The sequence below is a fragment of the Nerophis ophidion genome, linkage group LG03 (assembly GCF_033978795.1).
Source record: "Nerophis ophidion isolate RoL-2023_Sa linkage group LG03, RoL_Noph_v1.0, whole genome shotgun sequence".
In the NCBI taxonomy this organism is placed as follows: domain Eukaryota; kingdom Metazoa; phylum Chordata; class Actinopteri; order Syngnathiformes; family Syngnathidae; genus Nerophis; species Nerophis ophidion.
Genome location: NC_084613.1, coordinates 70,369,288 through 70,392,620, shown reverse-complemented (window position 1 = coordinate 70,392,620; position 23,333 = coordinate 70,369,288). Strand labels below are relative to the sequence as shown.

Genomic DNA, 23,333 nt, shown 5'->3' with positions numbered 1-23,333 from the left:
TAATTGAGTGTGTGAATGTGAGTGTGAATGTTGTCTGTCTATCTGTGTTGGCCCTGCGATGAGGTGGCGACTTGTCCAGGGTGTACTTTGCCTTCCAACCGATTGTAGCTGAGATAGGCGCCAGCGCCCCCCGCAACCCCAAAAGGGAATAAGCAGTGGAATATGGATGGAATTTACAGGGTTTTTTTTATAGTGCATTACTGTAAACTGAAAACCCATACCTATGTTATTTTTAAGGTAAACTTCTGGCATCTAGGCTGCCAGTGTTTTACTGTAAAATATAAGGCTGTTGTTTTGACAGTGGATTAATTTAAATTAGGGACGTGCCAAGCAATCCGTCACTGTACTTGTATAAACCGATCTCACTCATGGATGATCGGTATTGGAATCGGCAGCATAAACCCCTGATTGGTACGTACTGTTAATTGAAAAACGTTAACACTGTTATTTTAACGGTAAAATTCTGGCAACTCAGCTGCTGGTGTTTTACAGCAATATATACTGCCCTTTTAACACTACATTGCTGTGAATGGAAAAACAGAACCACTTTTCTTTTTGCAGCAAAATTCTAGTAACTAATCTGTATGTTTTTTTTACTCCAACATCTATGGTTGTTTATACAGTACATTACAGTAAATGGAAATGTGGTATTGCTGGTATTTTTACAGTAAAATTCTGAAAGAAACACAGTACGTAACAATCATTTTGTCCAAAAACTAAATATGTTGGGTTTACAATATTATCAGATATGATCAGAGAGACATCAGTTTAAGCATGAATTAAAACACGCTTTCCCTTACACAGTGGTTCTCAACCTTTTTTCAGTGATGTACCCCCTGTGAATATTTTTTTAATTCAAGTACCCCCTAATCAGAGCAAAGCATTTTTGGTTGAAAAAAAGAGATAAAGAAGTAAAATACAGCACTATGTCATCAGTTTCTGATTTATTAAATTGTATAACACAGCAAAATATTGCTCATTTGTAGTGGTCTTTCTTGAACTATTTGGAAAAAAAGATATAAAATTAACTAAAAACTTGTTGAAAAATAAACAACTGATTAAAAAATAAAGATTTCTACAAATAGAAGTAATCATCAACTTAAAGTTCCCTCTTTGGGGATTGTAATAGAGATCCATCTGGATTCATGAACTTAATTCTAAACATTTCTTCACAAAAAAATAAATCTTTAACATCAATATTTATGGAACATGTCCACAAAAAATCTAGCTGTCAACACTGAATATTGCATTGTTGCATTTATTTTCACAGTTCATGAACTTACATTCATATTTTGTTGAAGTATTATTCAATAAATATATTTATAAAGGATTTTGGAATTTTTGCCATTTTTAGAATATTTAAAAAAAAAAATCTCACGTACCCCTTGGCATACCTTCAAGTACCCCCAGGGGTACGTGTACCCCCATTTGAGAACTATTGCCCTAACAGACTGAAAAAACAACATGTTGATACTCCCATTAATCAAACATGAAGTATAAATCATAAACAATTGATTATTTAGAGTATTTGAACCATTCCAAGCTTGTTTACTTCCCTAACAACCTACCTAAAGTTTTTCTAATCAATCAGAAATATCCATCCACCCATCCATTTTCTATCGTTGTCCATCAAGCAGCTAAAATGCATCAAACATGTCAAAGTGTAGAGAATGTTTTGCATATTAACCAAAAGGCTTATTAAATGGGTGTATATTTTAATTGTGTATGGCAGTGGTTCTCAACCTTTTTCCAGTGATGTACCCCCTGGGATATTTTTTTTAATTAAAGCATTTTTGGTTGGAAAAAAAAAATAAAGAAGTAAAATACAGCACTATGTCATCGGTTTCTGATTTATTAATTGTATAACGGTGCAAAATATTGCTCATCTGTAGTGGTCTTTCTTGAACTATTTGGAAAAAAATATATAAAAATAACAAAAAACTTGTTGAAAAATAAACAAGTGATTTTATTATAAATAAAGATTTCTAGACATAGAAGTAATCAGCAACTTAAAGTGCCCTCTTTGGGGATTGTAATAGAGATCCATCTGGATTCATGAACTTCATTCTAAACAAAAAAAGACATTTTTTACATCAATATATATATATATATATATATATATATATATATATATATATATATATATATATATATATATATATATATATATATATATATATATATTGTCCACAAACAAAAAATGTAGCGGTCAACACTGAATATTTTATTGTTGTATTTTTTCCCCCCACAGTTTATGAACTTACATTCATATTTTGTTGAAGTATTATTCAAAAAATATATTTATAAAGGGTTTGTGAATTGTTGCTATTTTTAGAATATTTTAAAAAAAAATCTCACGTACCCCTTGGCATACTTTCAAGTACCCCCAGGGGTACGAGTACCCCCATTTGAGAACCACGGGTGTATGGTACTGTTAGACATTTTTTGTAATGTCTACAAACTTCAGTGGGCAAGTGTTTTTACCACATATTTTCACAATCTGTGTTGGTTTTTGATTAATTGGACCACAAATTGGGAAGCTTGCCTGAAGAAGTACCTATAGCCATATCGAACCTGTGCACCTTGTCCTTGTAAATGGCACGTCGTCAATATTAAGCAGCTGCCCACATCCACTAGGTGTCAACACAATTGTGATGTTTCTAATTTCATGTTTTACATTTTTTATTTGGAAGAATCCGTAGGCTGTAGTTTGGGGATCACTGAATAAAGCCATTATTTGCCGTACTACTTGATGGGGCCCCTGTACCACTATCACGTAGCACATTTTGAAAAACCCTGAACTAAACACTTTTTATTTAAAAATACGATACAAATCGTATATCGCCATACGGCCTAAAAATACTACGATATCAGTTTTGGTCCAGCCCTCGACTCACTCAACATTTGGTTGCAACCGAGTATGACACCCCATTATGATCCAACACAATAAGAAACTGTAAAATTCATTTTTTCTTCTTCTTGCTCAAGCAGCAACAATTCGTCCCTAGAAATATGGTTCTCACACAAGCTCAGTAAAAGCCTGACTTGAGCGAAAACTGGGTAATCACATTCCCCTCGGCTACATGGATCACTGTAGTACTGATTCTTCCATCAATACATCAATACTGCTTGTTACTGCAGGTTCTTTATAAGCAAGGAGACGGGGGGAAAAAAACAGAGAATTAAAAAAAAAAAAAGGATTTAAAGGCCTACTGAAACCCACTACTACCGACCACGCAGTCTGATACTTTATATATCAATGATGAAATATTAACATTGCAACACATGCCAATACGGACGGTTTAGTTAACTAAATTGCACTTTTAAATTTCCCGCGGAGTTTCTTGTTGAAAACGTCGCGGAATGATGACGCGTGCGCGTGGCGTCACGGACTGTCAGGAAATATTCGCGCAGCACCATTTGCGGCTAAAAGTCGTCTCTTTTCATCCCGCAATCAAACAGTATTCTGGACATCTGTGTTGCTGAATCTTTTGCAATTTGTTTAATTAATAATGGAGAAGTCAAAGTAGAAAGATGAAGTTGGGAAGCTTTAGCCTTTAGCCACACAAACACACGGTGATTCCCTGTTCAAAATTACCGGAGGTGAAGCTTTACTATGGATCAGAGCGGTCAAGCGAACATGGTTCCCGACCACTTGTCAACCGGCAGGTTTCGGTGAGAAAATTGTGTTAAAAAGTCCTCTCTTACCGGAGATCTGTGGAGTTTGCGCCGTCCTTGCATCTGCCATCGACTTCCCTCAGGCACTGGCTTCAAGACAACCGTGGATATACCCCTCCGACTATCAGGTACTATATAATCTCACTAAAACACTAGCAACACAATAGAAAGATAAGGGATTTCCCAGAATTATCCTAGTAATTGTGTCTAAAAACATCTGAATCCGTCCCAATGCAATTGCCTTTTTTTTTTTTTTTTACTTTATTTATTTTATTTTTTTCTAGTTCTGCGCTATCAATATCATCATCCACAAATCTTTCATCCTCGCTCAAATTAATGGGGAAATTGTCGTTTTCTCAGTCCGAATAGCTCTTGCTGTTGGAGGCTCCCATCAAAAACAATGAGAGGACGTGAGGAGCCCTCACCCTTGTGACGTCATCGTCTGCGACTTCCGGTAAAGACAAGGCTTTTTTTATCAGTACCAAAAGTTGCGAACTTTATCGTCGATGTTCTCTACTAAATCCTTTCAGCAAAAATATGGCAATATCGCGAAATAATCAAGTATGACATAGAATGGACCTGTTATCCCCGTTTAAATAAGAAAATCTATTTTCAGTAGGCCTTTATGATCAATGATAGAGAAGTTACAATTTTACGAGCTTGACCCTTCATTTTACAACTACTTGCAGTTTCGGGAAAAGCTGCAAGTCTCACAGCCGCCCAGTGACTAAACAAACAAAAAAAGCATGTGTACACAACTGTCAGCACCTAAAGAGCAGCATAAGATGTACTGCTGCCTCGTAGCTGTGAAAACCAGGCGGCATGGAACGCATTTGTTGAAACAAATCGTGCATAGAAATAATGGAGGGGAACTAGTGTCTCCTGGCCATGGCAAGGTGGCGGAGGTGGGAAGAGACTGAGGGCGACAAGAGAAGACAGAGGAAGGGAAATGTGACGTTTTTTTATTCGCTATTTCTAGCTACGTAGCCTTAAACGCTACAACGACTCAACCATTGAGCATGCAGCAAGCAGATTTCGTATTGACGCTTCTTAAAGCTGGTCAACCAGGTACAGCGGAACTTTGATTTACAGATCCCTTGTACCAACTGTTTGATTTACTAACTACAGACTGAATACCAATATGCCTTCAAACTACCGTATTTTCCGGTCCATAGGGTGTATAGCTCGGTTGGTAGAGTGGCCGGGCCAGCAACTTGAGGGTTGCAGGTTCGATCCCCGCTTCCACCATCCTAGTCTCTGCGGTTGTGTCCTTGGGCAAGACACTTTACCCACCTGCTCCCAGTGCCACCCACACTGGTTTAAATGTAACTTAGATATTGGGTTTCACAATGTAAAATGCTTTGAGTCACTTGAGAAAAGCGCTATATAAATATAATTCACTTCACTTCACCAGATTATGATGTGCCCTGCCGATGAATTGTCTATTTTTGATCTTTTTTCATATATTTATAGGGCGCAATGAAATAGTTATATTTAAAAAAAAAAATTCTGAATTGTAAACACTTCTTTGTGGTGTACATAACATGTAAGGGTGGTTCTTTGGTTAAAATGTTGCATAGATGATGTTTTACAGATCATCTTCAAGCTGCTGTCTGACAGTCGCTCTCAGATGCGCTGTTTTGTGGGCGGTCTTATTTACGTGGCTCACCTTCGACAGCGTCTTCTCCCCGTCATCTTTTTGTAGCGGTGTAGCGTGCAAGGACGGGAGTGGAAGAAGTGTCAAAAGCTGGAGCTAACCGTTTTAATGACATTCAGACTTTACTTGAATCAATAACGGAGCAGCCTCTCGTCATCCGGAAACAACCACACTGGAAATGTGTCCCGTGAAAAACTGTCCGACCAGAAGTCTAATAACTAAAGTTCCTTGGGTGTGTAATGTAAACTCACTACACCGGTGTGTTTTAGCGCTTTCATAGCGAGTTTACAGACAGATATAAATAAGAGCTAGGGCTGGGCGATATATCGATATACGCAATATATCGCGTGTTTGTCTCTGTGCGATATAAAAAATGACTATATCGTAATATTCAAGTATATGTTTTCACGCAGTTGTTTTTAGCTGCGGGCATTACACTATAGGCTCTTCCCACTCCTTCTTGTGTCTCCTCACAGACAGCAAGCGCACAAACTTACAGTACACACGTCACATACTGTCACGTCATACGTCACATACGTATACGCCCTCACCCAGCAGAGAGGTAGCAGCGTGGCTAACGTTAGCAGTGATGCTAGCGGACTCGGAGGTGCTGTTTCTCATCCCAGTCGAGTGGTAATACGAGAGAAAGAAGGTGCAAATATGGTAACAAATGAAGGAAGAATTAATTCCCAAGAAAAACAGCACGGCGTCCATCGTCTGGCGGTGGTTCGGCTTCAAGCAGGAATATGTCGAATAGACAACTTTAATTTGTCAAGTGTGGGGCACAAGCGTTGCTACCAAAAAATAGCAAAACTGCTAATATGTAGCATCATTTGAAAAGTCACCTGCTTATAACTTTAATAAATACAATTTTGGTGAATTGACTTAATTGTGATTTCCTTCTCTGCATGAATGTTTAAAATGAGCATATATTAAAGCAGTATGAACAAGAATGTTTTAATGTAGACACATATAATCATCATACTGCTGTGATTATATGTATCAAGTGTTCATTTAAGGCTAAGGCAAAATACCGAGATACAAAGGCGGACTTGGTCAATTTTTCAGGATTTTCGCAGATCCCAAATACATATCAGCAGGTACCAGAAAGTAAGAAAAGTTGCTTTTGCATAATATGGCGAAACAAAACACGAGATAATATGTCTTACCTCATACACACACACACCATAATAATACTCGTATGCTTAATGTGCCGACAATCCTCCAAGCAGTGTGGCTTCACAGCTTACCAAAGTCGTATTAAAACATTTTGATAGATTTTTGAGCGCTGACAGATATAAGTTCTATATTTTCAATAGAACATATACAATGTTGGTGTTGTTTACTTGAGACCCATCATAGTGCAGGGATACTTATCTCTTATGTTTGACTGCCATCTACTGGTCACACTTATCATTACACCATGTACCAAATAAATAGCTTTGAGGTGGGTAAGCTCAACCAAACTTATTCCCTACATCAGGTGCACCGGGTTATAAGGCGCACTGTCGAGATTTGAGAAAAAAAAAAAGCTTTTAAGTGCGCCCTATCATCCGGAAAATACGGTAACCATGAAAAATGAGTCGACTGCAATTTTGATGTGACGTTTTTTTGGTTGACATAAAATTAAGCTAACCGCTAAATTGTCTATACACAGAGTGGAGATGCTTCAAAGTATCCAATTCTCCTCGCCTTCATGGTCATAAAAAAAACTACCTTTTTTTACCTGCATTTATGAACTCCTTATCATACAAACGTTTAATCTTACAAACCCCTGATCGAAAAGAAGAATGCTTTCTGTATAAACTTGTCTCAACTTGGTTCATCTACCCATGGTGTGCCTACCAGGAGAGTCATTTTGTGTCTGGCAACACATCCGTTGTTGGCATGCTAATCGATATCTGTGCTCATTCAGTCAGCACTGCAGTGCTGTCGTCAGCTGCTGTGCTTCTTTGTGTGTTGTTTAGCCTTTTTTATAAAATGTTTCTATTTTTTTTTAGCTCATTATGAGTCCAAAGAAAGCAACGGGCAAGCAGTGTGTGCTCTGAAACATTCAAGAAGTATCCATAGCATTAGCGACACATTCTTCCGCTGCACGCAAAGAAGATTAACTGACAAGGTAACGTTTTTTTAATTTTTATTTTTAATCATATTTGAAACCTGACTGTTAAAGGCCTACTGAAACCCACTACTACCGACCATGCAGTCTGATAGTTTATATATCAATGATGAAATATTAACATTGCAACACATGCCAATACGGCCGGTTTATTTTACTAAATTACAATTTTAAATTTCCCGTGGAGCTTCCTGTTGAAAACATCGCAGAATGATGACGCGTGTTTGTGACGTTATTTGTTGGAGGGGACATATTAGCCCTGCACCACTTACGGCTAAAAGTCGTCTCTTTTCATCGCGCAATTACACAGTATTTTGGACATCTGTGTTGCAATTTGTTCAATTAATAATGGAGACGTCAAAGAAGAATGCTGTTGGTGGAAAGCGGTGGATTGCAGCTGCCTTTAGCACCGAAACACAGCCGGTGTTTCTTTGTTTGTTGTGAAGCTTTAACAGAGCGGTCAAGCGAACATGTTTCTCTACGTCAACCAGCAAGTTTTTGGATGGTAAAATTGTGATATTAAGTCGGCTCTTACCAGAGACTTGAGTGGATTACGCGACCTCATCCTGCAGCTCAAAAAGGCAGTCGTGATCTTGGCTCCTCTCAGAGACACTGGCATTCAACGCAGCCATCTGATTTTCAGGTATGACTTCATAATCTCACTAAAATACAATTAACACAATAAGCAGATAAGGGATTTTCCAGAATTATCCTATTAAATGTGTCTAATTACATCTGAAACTCTCCCACTGCCGCCGCCTGGAGCCGTTGCCTTTTTTTTGTTAGTTTTTTTAGTGCTTCACTCTAACTTTCCTCATCCACAAATCTTTCATCCTCGCTCAAATTAATGGGGAAATCGTCGCTTTCTCGGTCCGAATTGCTCTTACTGCTGGTGGCTCACATTATAAACAATGTGAGGATGTGAGGAGCCCTCACAATGGTGACGTCACGCGCACATCGTCTGCTACTTCCGGTACAGGCAAGGCCTTTTTATTAGCGACCAAAAGTTGCGAACTTTATCGTCGATGTTCTCTACTAAATCCTTTCAGCAAAAACATGGCAATATCACGAAATGATCAAGTATGACACATAGAATGGACCTACTATCCCCGTTTTAATAAGAAAATCTCATTTCAGTAGGCCTTTAAAGTTAAAGAGTTTTGTGCTGTGGGTGCACTAAAAGGCTAGTGACAGTGTGTGCTCCATTACCCCTTATTGTGTGAGTTTGTAATACTGTAAAATACTTTATACTGCAAAAATGTTTATGTTCATATTTTTACTAAAATATGAACGCTTGTCAAGGCTGGAACCCATTATTCATGTTAACAGTGTTGCTTATAGAGAAATGTGCTTTAGTATTTAATCTTTTCTATTTGTGAACCTTGTTCAAGAACCAATCAAAGCTGAGTACACACCGAACAATAGAGAAAGGCTTATGGCAGAAAAAAACAAGGGAGAAACTAAAAGGGATTAAAGGGTTCTAAAATATTAACCACAGAGATCGCTCATCAGCTTGCTGGAGGTGCGATTGCAATAATTAATTGACTTAACCCATTTTTTCTAGTTCTGATAAAATTGCTATTAGCATTCTTTGTCGAGAAATACCCAGCTTATGTTGTTGAAAACCAATCTCTCCCCATCATGCAATGCAAACTCCCTGCAGTACCTGGCAGTAATAGAATATTCTAAACACGTTGCAATCGGCGCACATGCTGACCAGGTGTACGGGGTGATAATTGAGGGTCTAGCACATTTTCTTTTGTGCTGAGGCCCGGTCACAGGATGTCATTATGTGGTGAAAGGATGCTAGACAAGCGAACCACACACTCAAAAGTGAACATGGTGCCTCTGCAGAATAACACGGGGGGGAAATACTATCGTGTTCCACAGGGCCGGACAATAATAATAATGAGGGGGGCAGGGGTTGGGGGGGTCTGACTCACCCATTCAAGACACGCATGCTGCATGCTGTGACGTGATCCTACGTTAACAAGGCAGATGAGGACAACATCGCATGGAATCTGATTCACTACAGTGAACAGTAGCTGCAACACCATTAACTTTAATGGTGGGATTCTAACACGTTTCCTCACAATTAGGGCTGGGCGATATGGCATTTTTTTAATATCTGGATATTTTTTAGGCCATATCGCGATACACGATATATATCTCGATATTTTGCCTTGGCCTTGAATTAACACTTGATACATATAATCATAGCATTATCAATCAATCAATCAATGATTATTTATATAGCCCTAAATCACTCGTGTCTCAAAGGGCTGCACAAACCACAACGATATCTGATGAATCTACTGCATTAATATATGCTCATTTTAAACTTCCATGCAGAGAGGGAAATCAAAAGTAAGTCAATTAACCAAAACTGTATTTATTAAAAAGTTATTAAGCAATGGCACAAACATTCATGTCATTTCAAAACAGAAAGTGCAAGATTGTCAAAGACATTTTAAGTGTCAAATAAAAATGGGCTGCATAATAGGAAATCAAATAATGTTCGTCCTTCGCTATGTGGTAGGTTACTACGGACATTATTAAATATTGTTGTTGACTATTTTTTTTATACAGTGCTGATCTGGAAATTTTTGCTTTGGCATTTTGATAGTGTGGGCGTGTGGCACCGAACGGAGATGTTGAAATGCGGAGTATGCACTCTTCATTCTCTAGCAGGTGACTTTTCAAATTATGCTACATATTAGCAGTAACGCTACTTTTGGTAGCAACGCTTTTGGCCCACACTTGACAAATTACGGTTGTCTGTTCGACATATTCCCACTTGAAACCAAACCACCGCCAGACGATGGACCCCCTGCTGTTATTCTTGGGAATTAATTCTTCCTTTATTCGCACCTTCTTTCTCTCGTGTTACCACTCGCACAGCTCCACTAGCATCACAGCTAAAGTTACCCATGCCGCTACCTCTCTGCTCCGTGAGGACGTATACGTATGTGACGTATGACGTGACAGTATGTGACGTCTGTGAGAAGGAGAGACAGGAAAGAGTGAGAAGAGCCTGTAGTGTAATGCCCACAGCTAAAAGCAACTGCATGAGAACGTATACTTGAATATCACGATATAGTCATGTTTTCTATCGCACAGAGACAAACCCGTGATATATCGCCCAGCCCTACTCACAATGAGCCACAAAGTCAAAGAAATGCACAACTTTGCCACTTATGATATGATTTCCGCACAAATAATAACTACCTTATTTTTCAGGTTATAAGTCGCAGTTTTTTTTTTCATAGTTTGGCCGGGGGGAAGATTTATACTCTGGAGTGACTTATGTGTGAAATTATTAACACATTAAAATTGCAAATAATATTATTTATCTCATTCACGTAAAAGACTAGGCGTATATCAGCAATTGCACACACACACGTCAACCGATAAATATTTGGCGGGGGCGGGTCAGGACAGAAGTGCATTGTATAAAGAAAAAAGATGATACCTGCTACTACTTCCGTACCTATGAAAATTGGGGGCGGTGTGGCGAAGTTGGTAGAATGGCTGTGCCAGCAATCTGAGGGTTACTGGTTCAATCCCTACCTTCTATTGTCCTAGTCACGTCCGTTGTGTCCTTGGGCAGGACAATTCACCCTTGCTCCTGATTGGTCCTTGTGAGCGCCTTGCATGGCAGCTCCCACCGTCAGTGCGTGAATGGGCGAACGTGGAAATACTGTCAAAGCGCTCTGGGCTGCTTAAAAAGGGGTAGAAAAGGGCTATACAAGTACAACCCATTTACCATTGATTATTTCAATTGCCACCAAGTCATTTTCAAACGAAAAACCATGCCAAAAATTAAATCCCTCTCAGTTGCAGTCGCCGTGAATGAGTCAGGGTGGAAGGATCAAGAAATTATGAAACTATAGCTTAAAAGTGCTACATTAAGCGTCCGGATAGCTTCTTTAGAGAACGCTTGACATTTTGGTGATTTTCTTTAGGAATTTGTGAAACGTAAACAATACCAAAAGAATGCCATTGTAAGTTAACAATACTAACTCAGACACTGTGTTAGTAATGCATTGAGATAGCACGTACAAATATGAATTATAAACACTCCTACAGACGTCACACAAAGGACAGTTTAGTAAGTATGCCTGGTTTTAATTATATTGTAAAACTTAAACTTTGATTGGAGTGATGAATGAAGACTCCATATGAGTAGAAACACTATGAATGATTAGAAGTCAGAACGGCACTTCCGGTGCAAAACACTAAACAGAAGGAGATACTGTATATGTTGACCCCGCAGCACCTACAGTGGGCAAAGTCCTTCAAAAGATGGTGCCGTTCCACAAACAATAACACACCTTTTCAATGTCTGTGCTAGTGTTTAATGAAAACTATTTGCATTATGGCTGTCAGCGAAGAAAAAGCCATAAATTAGCTCCACCGTTTTATAAGCTGCAGGGTTCAAAGCATAGGAAAAAAGTGGTGCCTTATAGTCCGGAATTTACAGTAATTTATTCTGTACTATTTTGTAATGCAACTCTGAGTGAAAACAGATAAAATAATGACGACATATGCCAAGGAGGATAAAGAGGTCTGCATCACCAATCATTTTATTGAGCAAAACTGACTACTGTTGGATGTCACCACACCAAAAAAACATCAGTAACAAAACCACTATCCAGCAAAACAGGCCACTTTCTGTCGTAATCACACCAAAACAAAATGAATTACATGTCGTATTGATAGCAGTAGCTCTGTTTCATTTGCGTCACACACACACTCGGCTCAGCGAGTGATATGGTTATTGGTTTATACTTGTATAGCGTTTTTCTACCTACAGTATCCAATCAAATGTGTGCTTATTCTAGCACCTTGAATTTCAGATTCTTAACTTATGGATATTGATTGATCATGAAATGCTATTACAACATTACATCAATGCTAATCAAAATTCTGTAATGATTTTCTTTATAGACAAATGTTTTCCACTTTGTCCCATGCTTGTGCAATAACCGACATTTCATTGTGCAAAATGTGAATGTTGTAAGGCGAACAAAATGTGATCTCTGAAAGGGGTACATGTTTAAAATTATTCTACAGCTGTACCCCCATCCAGACTTACATCATACAGCTCATGAAAAATAACATTTTGTTATTTACATTGTATGTGGGTTAAATCCTCCATTCATCCCATCCATTTCCTACCGCTTATTCCCCTTTGGGATCGCGGGGGGCGCTGGTGCCTATCTCAGCTACAATCGGGCGTAAGGCAGGTACACTCTGGACAAGTCTCCACCGCGTCGCAGGGCCAACACAGATAGACAGACAACATTCACACTCACATTCACACACTAGGGCCAATTTAGGGAGAACATGCAAACTCAACACAGAAAGATCCCGAGCCCGGGATTGAACCCTGACTACTCAGGACCTTCGTATTGTGAGGCAGACGCAATAACCCCTTTTCCACCGTGAAGCCCATGTATATTAGAAATATAATGGAAATGACTGTTATTTAAATATTATAATAAAACAATGACATTGTTAATTCTGCTTTGGGACAGTTGTGATGCTGGTGTGGCGACAGTGTGTACATCTGATGTTGAGGAATGCTCAGTGAGTTTGTGCGTTTGCTCAGACACATTAAAACATTAGGGGCGTTCGGGGAACATTGCTGACCACTACAACGTATCCCGCAGCACATTAAACTGCACAGGTGGATGAGAGCACAGTTAAATTAAAAATGTTGTCTTATTGAAGTTATTTCATGTCTACAAAGCTCTAATAATGTAAAACTTCTATTTAGATCGAGGTCCACATGAAGAAAATCCCGGCACGATAACTTGAAAACCCATCTCCGGGTTGGGGAAGAGACACTGCCCCAAGTGGAAGAGTTCAAGTACCTTGGAGTCTTGTTCACGAGAGAGGGAAGAGTGGATCGTGAGATCGACAGGCGGATCGGTGCGGCGTCTTCAGTAATGCGGACGTTGTACCGATCCGTTGTGGTGAAGAAGGAGCTGAGCCGGAAGGCAAAGCTCTCAATTTACCGGTCGATCTGCGTTCCCATCCTCACCTATGGTCATGAGCTTTGGGTCATGACCGAAAGGATAAGATCACGGGTACAAGCGGCCGAAATGAGTTTCCTCCGCCGTGTGGCGGGGCTCTCCCTTAAAGATAGGGTGAGAAGCTCTGCCATCCGGGAGGAACTCAAAGTAAAGCCGCTGCTCCTTCACATCGAGAGGAGCCAGATGAGGTGGTTCGGGCATCTGGTCAGGATGCCACCCGAACGCCTCCCTAGGGAGGTGTTTAGGGCACGTCCAACCGGTAGGAGGCCACGGGGAAGACCCAGGACACGTTGGGAAGACTATGTCTCCCGGCTGGCCTGGGAACGCCTCGGGATCCCCCGGGAAGAGCTAGACGAAGTGGCTGGGGAAAGGGAAGTCTGGGTTTCCCTGCTTAGGTTGTTGCCCCCGCGACCCGACCTCGGATAAGCGGAAGAAGATGGATGGATGGATGGATGGATGGATAACTTGAAAATAGAGACAACTTCAGATTGTTTCTTTTGTTTAAAAATAGAACAAGCACATTCTGAAATGTACAAATCATAGTGTCGTTTTTTTTACACGTACATGTTGGGGTTAGTAGTAATCTATCTTTATCTGTCGCCATTTATACTTTCTGAATAAATCATTTAATAATGTTCATCAGTCAACTCATTGGTGTTAATTGTCAATCTATCAAGATAAAAACAATAATATCAAAATCTAATTACAGGATGTTATTTATGTATTTTTCACTTTTCCCTTGACTGGTGCACTAACATCTAGAGTTTTTTTTCCCAATGTGTAGCATAATCTACAAAGATACCAAAAAATTGCTATTGCGACATCTAGTGGACACATTTAGAACAGCAGTTTCTTTCATTAAAAAAGTTCGGTTCGTTTTTATACTTGGCAAACTCATCCTGCGGGCCGGATAAAACCTGTGCCTGGTCTGACCCGCGGGCCGTATGTTTGACACCCCTGATTTAGAAGCTTGGATTTGTCAATAAGAATTTACTACTTCACATAAATTTGTGAATCAAGGATGTGCCTGTAAAACGGACCAACGTAGTTTACATGTATATATATTTTTATTATTTCAAATGTTTTATTAGTTATTTTTCCCTTTATTCTAAAGACTTATAATTTGTTAAAGGGGAACATTATCACCAGACCTATGTAAGCGTCAATATATACCTTGATGTTGCAGAAAAAAGAACATGTGTTTTTTTAACCGATTTCCGAACTCTAAAAGGCTAAATTTGGCGATTTAAATTCCTTTCAGTTGTTCGCTGTCGGAGCGATGACCTTTCACCCGTGACGTTACAACGGGAAGCAATTCGCCAGTTTCTCAAACACATTACACACACAAGTCAAATCAGCTCTGTTATTTTCCGTTTTTTCGACTGTTTTCCGTACCTTGGAGACATCATGCCTCGTCGGTGTGTTGTCGGAGGATGTAATAACACGATCAGGGACGGATTTAAGTTGACTTATAGGAGTGTGCATCGATTAGCACGGCATGCTAACATGCTATTTAGGCTAGCTGTATGTACATATTGCATCATTATGCCTCATTTGTAGCTATATTTGCATCCAGCTTTTCCCTCCACCCACATTTAATGCCAAACAAACACATACCAATTTACGGAATCAAGTTGCACCAGTGTCAAAAGATGCGAAAGTCCCTCGTTTGTTCTGCACATTTTACCGACGATAGCGATGCTACGACAGGGATGTGTGGATATCCTGCGACACTCAAAGCAGATGCATTTCCAACGATAAAGTCAACGAAATCACAAAGATGAGTTTTGCTGATGTTATTGACTTATGTGCTAATCAGACATATTTGGTCACGGCATGACTGCCAGCTAATCGATGATAACATGCTATTTAGGCTAGCTGTATGTACATTTGTAGCTATATTTGCATCCAGCCTTTCCCTCCACCCACATTTAATGCCAAACAAATACATACCAATCGACGGATTTAAGTTGCTCCAGTGGTCAAAAGATGCAATCGTTGGTTAGAAGGCGATTGCCAAATTCGTCCCGTTGCCTTTGTCCGTCGTGACATGGCCCAATAGCTTCAGTTTCTTCTTCAATTTCGTTTTCGCTATCTGCCTCCACACTCCAACCATCCGTTTCAATACTTTCGTAATCTGTTGAATCGCTTAAGCCGAGCTAATGTCGCTATATCTTTCTGTTCTATCCGCCATGTTTGTTTGTATTGGCGTCACGCAGTGACGTCACAGGAAAATGGACGGCTAGATTTACAGATAGCTAAAATCAGGCACTTTAAAGCCTTTTTTCGGGATATTCCATGATGGGTCAAATTTAGAAAAAAACTTCGAAAAATAAAATAAGCCACCGGGAACTGATTTTTATATGTTTTAACCCTTCTGAAATTGTGATACTGTTCCCCTTTAATTACATACTTGAAACATAAGACAAAGCTTCAGATTTTGCAATGAAATTAACCAAAAGTTTCCATTTTACCTGTCCACACACAAACCTGACTTTTGTATTGTGGTCAATTATGCAAAGTAGACAATGACGTCATTTAGCCCCCACCCCATCTGCAGGGCACAACGCCAAAGGTGCATTCTGTTCCTGTGGGAATCACTGTGCTTACAATGAAGAACACCAGAACAGCAATAACTACCGAAACGTATAAATGATGCACTATGTAGCCCAAACAAATTGTTTGACGCTTTTACTAAAAGTGTAGTTGTTCTACCTGGTGGTGAAATTGGCTATTTACCGTTTCCACAATGCTTTGACAACCAGCCAATAAAAACACAAAAATTATCAACTCCAATTAGGACAAACGATAGCCCAGAATGCAAGAATGTAGATGACCACAACGCAACCCTTCTTTTAAGCATCCAAGTTAATTAAATCACAATATTAACTAAAAATGCATACAAATAAATAGGATATTATATATTTTCATTACCTATCATGTTAACCATTAACCCAAGAGCTATTCATACTCTTAATTATATTTAATTAGTTGTGTGCAAGCCTGTGCTTGGGTGCCATGTTCCTACCTTGACAGCAGGCGTGACTCCATCCTCTGTGGTGCTTTGGCCATTCTGTCAAGAGAAGAAAAATGTGTCAGTGTGTGTTTGTGTGTGTGTGTGTATATGTGTGTGTGTGCACAGACAAAGAACGAGAGAGAACATTTGCAAGACGGCGTGGGTGGCACAAGTCCACCGTAACACTTTGCTCCTCGATTGCTGGCGGAGCTAGTAATCTACCACTAACACGCTGTCCTTCACGTCCTCCCTTGTGGGTGAACCTCATTACAACGTGAAACATTTTGTTTTTGTTTCGAAACGTCGAGGAAAAAAATACTTGTGATAGTAAAGTGGAGGATCAATACGAGTTTTACATGATCTGATTGAGATGTTACTAGGCAGATAAGCAAAGGTGACATTGCTACTCGGTTTATGCAAGACTGTATCTTAATTGTCCTTAGGGAACAAGGACAGGCTGCAACAAAGAGCACTAAAAAATAAGCTGAACAAACAACACACTTGACTCACCTGCTTAACACAAAGGCTGTATAAAAAATTTGGACTCTCGACAGATAACGCAGTTTGTATTTATTTAACAATAAAGTGAAAATGGCAAACGCTCCTGAAGGTGGTAGAGTAATTATATAACCCAATCCAACCAAGATTTTTTTTTAAATAAATTTGCCTAAAAACAGTCAAACCAAACTGAAAAGTTTAAATATTTTTTTGCAATGAGTGAGCATCTACAGCAGGGGTGTCAAACTCAAATACAAACTGGGCCAAAATTTTAAACGGAACAAAGCCGCGGGCTGCGGTTGAACAAATTAACCTTTTAATAGGGACCCAAACAAGTTTTGCATTGAATATTGAACAAGCGAGACTTGTATAACTTTATAGTGACATGCAAAATCGAGTTTCAAATAATACTAATAATTTAAAAATAGCAATGGCATATCAAATCAAATTTAAACAGAAATTGAATGCCTCTTTTCTATTTGCAGCCTTCTCAGGTAGATATCGAAATAAACTTTTCCCACAGGCTAATAATAAAATGTTATATTGTAGCGTCCAGGAAGAGGTAGTGCTGCAAGGGGTTCTGTGTATTTGTTCTGTTGTGTTACAGTGCGGATGTTCTACCGAAATTTGCTTGTCATTCTCGTTTAGTGTTGGTTCACAGTGTGGCGCATATTTGTAACAGTCTTAAAGTTGTTTATACGGCCACCCTCAGTGTTGACCAAGCTTGCTTTGCATTAGCGTGTGTGTGTGTAAAAGCCACATATATCATGTGACTAGGCCGGCACGCTGTTTCTACGTAGGAAAAGTGGACGTGAAGAAAGGTTTTAGAGGACGCTTGAGGCAGTGCCTTTAAGGCACGCCCCCAATATTGTTGTCCAGGTGGGAATCGGGAGAAATTTGGGAGAATAGTTGCCCCCTGTGATTTTCGTGAGGGGCACTGAAATTTGGGAGTCTCCTTGGAAAATTGGGGGGTTAGCAAGTGAGTATTAGCGGTGAATGCGGTGTTACAGCTACACCGTCGCTGTATGATATCGGCGGGCCAGCTCTAATGTTAATTTGATATTGCCTCAAGGGCCAAATGAAAAAACACGGCGGGCCCAATTTGGCCCGCGGGCCAGAGTTTGACACCCATGATCTACAGTGTTTCCCATATATTCATTAATTTGTGGCGGTCCGCCACTAACAGATTTGGCCCTACCTCACAAACACATTATAATGGAACTATTGGTGAATGTAGCCTATCGTTACAACTCAGTACAGTATGATGGCATTGTAACTTTGCTTCTTAACATAGTCTGACAGGGAATGAGAAGACGTGGCGAAGTTGGTAGAGTGGCTGTGCCAGTAACCTGAGGGTTATTGGTTCAATCCCCACCTTCTACCATCCTAGTCACGTCCGTTGTGTCCTTGGGCAAGACACTTCACCCTTGCTCCTGATTGGTCCTGGTGAGCGCTTTGCATGGCAGCTCCCGCCATCAGTGTGTGAATGTGTGTGTGAATGGGTGAATGTGGAAATACTGTCAAAGCGCTTTGGGCTCCTTAAAAAGGGGTAGAAAATCGCTATACAAGTACAACCCATTTACCATAGCAGGAAGGATCAGTGTTACCAACTTAAACTGCACTTTTTGGGGGTAATTTTGTCATTTACAATCACTATGAGAAACAAGAGGACTGATTTCAACTCATAAATAAATGTAAATAAAAGTCATCTTACAATGGAGTCAGTGGGAGGTCCACAATTCTGTCCATAAAGCCCTCCAGATAACCATCCAAAAAGTGTCAACAATCCCCAAACTGACATTCTGTGACCTTGATAATAACTAAGTATTAGTGATATTGTTATTATAAGCGCTAACGCAGACAAATTATTTTTAGCGGCACCGTGACCACTGAGAGCAAACTAGCTTGTGCTGCTATATTGACATCATCGGTTAGTGAGATGCCGCATCAGCTCGGAGCCCGTTAAAGATTATTCTAGATTATAAATCACGCCTTTCACCTTGATAGGAGAAGGATAAGGACATAATCCAACAAATTGGTTGCCTTTGGCATCCTCTTTAGAACCGGAATGGTGAGAAACACAAAGACGCTTGTTTTTTCCTTTGCGAGGATTATGAGGCATTCTTTATCCAAACAAGCATTTATCAACATTTCATCTGTTGACAGCAGACATTGTACAGTAATTGATGTTTTATTATGTTTTTTGGCTATTATGAAGTCTGCAGCCAACGTTATGATGAGTTTGTGAAATGATTGCGCCGTCATATGCTTAAAATGAGCAAAATGTGTAAATATTGCATATTATAAATGTGCCTGTTACTAAATTACGGATATATTTACAGGGTGTGTATAAAACCTTTTCTTAAGCGCTTTATAGGCAGAGTAGAGCGACTCCCATAGGCTGCATTGTAAGTGGACTTTTGCTCGCATTTATTTACTATTTAAAATGTATAAAAATCAGAAACACTTGTGTTTGCTTGTCTTACATAATGATTGTGACTGATAGGCACAATTCCAAAAAAAGTGCAGTTCCAAGTTTGCGCAGTCTTGATGTTTATGTGTGTGGTGTGCCACAGCACAGAGCTTCTTGATTGGCTGCTCACTGTATTATGTCACAATTAACGAAGTGATGTCTTAAAGTTTTTGGTACTATAAATTGGTGACATTACACATATTCAATATTTACGATTGTCGGCTTAACCAATTTTGGAGCCACTTATCGGGCCAAAAGACCTCTTAACACACCTTGGACAACATGACAATCTTGCAATACAATATTATTAACATAAGATAATCAGTCGTTTGCTGTCTTTGTTCAGGAACAGTCCAATTCTCGTTATAGGTGTACCTGGCTTTAGCAACTTAATTTTTTTTATTTTTATAAAAGCAACTAGTTGTTGATTATAAAATATTTATAGTGTTTTCAGAGCTCTCTATAGATTTTTGAAAAACAAGAACAAACAGGTGTTACGCTTCTGATCAGTTATAAGGCAGTTCATTCCACTTAGTGAAAGCAACATAAAAAGGTTCATTTGTAGTTCTATACATACGTTTTTCATGTTTTTTTACTCACTTTAAGTCTCTCCCACAACATTATTTTGCTCCCCTACAAAGTCCATTACAATCATTTCAATTATGCAAATTAGACAATGGCGTCATTAAGTGACAGCCCCCCTAACCCAACACCACAAAGAGATTACATTCCATGAGTGTGGCTGATCGAATGACAGACAAACAGCACATGTCTCCAAATGAGGAGTTTTACATGATTTTAGTTTTATAACACTGTGGTTAACTACTATGACAGTTAGGAATGTCACAACTTTAACACTGGAGTCAATTTGGAAGATTTGAATGCTGCAAACTCAAGTCGTAGGAAAGCAACAAAGACTCTTTACAACATGTTTAGATCAGTCGCACCCAGGAGAGACGCAAAGCACGTCTCAAACCGCTGACTCACAACATTTTTACTGCTTTGCTGCCTTTTCACATTTGGGACAACATGAGAGCTATTTGCCTTTTGTGGGGTTCATTTTAATGGAATGAATCATACGCTCACACTTGAAAAACTGGCACACTTACTGTCCAACTGCATGCAGGAAACATCATGTAAGCATGAGTATAACGTACTGTATATTCAACATATATACATATAAATATGAATAACATATATTGATTGGCAACACTAAATTGGCCCTAGTGTGTGAATGTGAGTGTGAATGTTGTCTGTCTATCTGTGTTGGCCCTGCGATGAGGTGGCGACTTGTCCAGGGTATACGCCGCCTTCCGCCCGATTGTAGCTGAGATAGGCACCAGCGCCCCCCGCGACCCCAAAGGGAATAAGCGGTAGAAAATGGATGGATGGATATATATATATATAATTATATTTATATTATATATTAAAAAAAATCTATACATATATAAATAATATATAAATAAAATATACATATATTAATACATTTACCATGTATGTATAAACATATATGTGTATATATGTGTACCTATATACATATAAATACACACACACAAACACATATACATATATATATTAGGGCTGTCAAGTGATAAATGTTTTAATGAGATTAATCACACTTTTAAACTGTGATTAATTACCATTAATCACAGGTTAATATTTTTTTGCATCGGTACAATTTGCTTAAGAAAATACCCCATTATTTGGATATGAATGTAATTTGGTTGTCAGAATATGATACATGAACGTTTTTGTATTTTTTTTTTTTTTACTAAAACTGCAAGCCATTGATTTCCTCAAAAAATTGTGACATTAAGTATAGTAAGAATTAAGTACACATTTTGAAAGTACTTGCAATGATATAGCAAAATAGGTACAGATGTACGCACCATGAAAGTCCAGATTACAAATGATTGCGCACACGCGGAACACTGCAATTCCTGCCCTTTGAGGGTCTCCATTCTGCTCGCGCAGCAGAAGTACCAGCTCACCACCTGTGAGTGCTTTGGAAGGAGAGAGACTCACAGCAGCACCCGTCACTGCTCGTTGACACACGGTATTGCCGCGTGTCAGATATTCCAAAACGTAAAAATGTCCCCAAAAACCCCAGAAAAATTCGCGAGATTTGTCGCCAGTAGAAGTTTACGAAAAATTCGCCAAGAAGATTGGAAAGTCACCATATTTAGTGTGGACAAGTTGGCAACACTGCATGCAGGCATTTTATAAACTTATATGTATCTGTGGTGAACGCAGGTAAACGGCCACCAGCATAATTTGTTGTCTCTTTTTGCTGTCCGAGTGGCCTTCATGCTCGCGGCGCCATCCTTATGTTCATGTTTCGCTATATTGATGTACGCCGATGATAAGAGAGTTTGTAGCTTCAAGGCTGACTAATTACCTCAGTTTATAATTTAAAGTTCTGTCTGTGTTTGCTTTGAAGGGCACAGAGCACATTGCTGTAACCATCATCACATTGGCGTGTGACATGACCAGTGCCTGTGGCGGTCAAAACAAACACTGTGATTAATTTTTATCCATTTATGACAATGCAATATTTTTTAAAATTAATCACATGCGTTAATGCATTAACTTTGACAGCCTGAATATATACATACACATACATACATATACATGCGCATGTATACATTATATATGTATATACATATATAGATATATACATATATTATATATATACATATATATAATATATACATACATACAGTATATACATATAAATACATACATTTGATATATATATATATATATATATATATATATATATATATATATATATATATATATGCAGTACCTTATATACATACCTACATGTATATATATACACATGTAATACATATACGCATACAGTACACATATACATGTAATACATGTACAAATACATATGTACATGAAATCAGTGGTGTGTCGTCAGGGCCAGCAAGGCCTTCTCTGCTGGCCTAACATAACCAGAAATCGTGATCATAATTAAAAATACAACTATTTTTTCATTTACTTTCCCTAAATATCTAAAATTATTCATAATCTCTTCATGTCATATAATGCTTGTTCCAGTGCTGTTGTTTTTACTTTTAGTTTGAATTCAGCTAGTTTATATACTGTATGTATGTATGTATGTATGTGTATATATTTATATATATATACACATTGTAGCTGAGATAGGCGCCAGCGCCCCCCGCGACCCCGAAAGGGAATAAGCGGTAGAAAATGGATGGATATACATACATATATATACATATATATATACATATACATATACATACATATATATATATATACATACATACATATATATATATACATACATATATATATATATATATACATATGTACACATATATACACATATATATAGACACATATATACATATATATACACATATATATACACATATATACATATGTATATATATATATACACACACATATACATATACATATATATATATACATACATATATACATATGTATATATACATATGTATATATATACATATATACATATACATATATATATATACATATGTATATGTATGTATACATATGTATATATATATACATATATACATCTGTATATATATACATATATACATATGTATTTATATATATACATATATATATATATATAGAAAATGGATGGCTGGACGGATGGATGGATAAAATGGATGGATGTATATACGTATATGTATATATATATAAAATACCGAAAGTGCAAGATTGTCAGATACATTTTAAAACAAGCAATTAGTGCACTTTTGTGCATGATGTCACTAAGATGACATATGAAAACAACACTAAATTAAAGTGCACTTTTTGTACAGAGCCACTACAATAGT

At 38.4% G+C, this 23,333-nt stretch overlaps 1 protein-coding gene across 2 annotated transcripts in view; it reads right to left on the bottom strand.

The window, feature by feature from the left end:
• The window catches only part of rps6ka1 (ribosomal protein S6 kinase a, polypeptide 1), a 171,167-nt gene that overhangs the window by 89,168 nt on the left and 58,666 nt on the right, over positions 1-23,333 (bottom strand). For both annotated transcript variants that reach the window (XM_061895970.1, XM_061895972.1), the window contains exon 2: positions 16,524-16,568. In XM_061895970.1, coding sequence (XP_061751954.1) covers positions 16,524-16,568 — 45 coding nt within the window. The remainder of the gene's footprint in view (positions 1-16,523; positions 16,569-23,333) is intronic.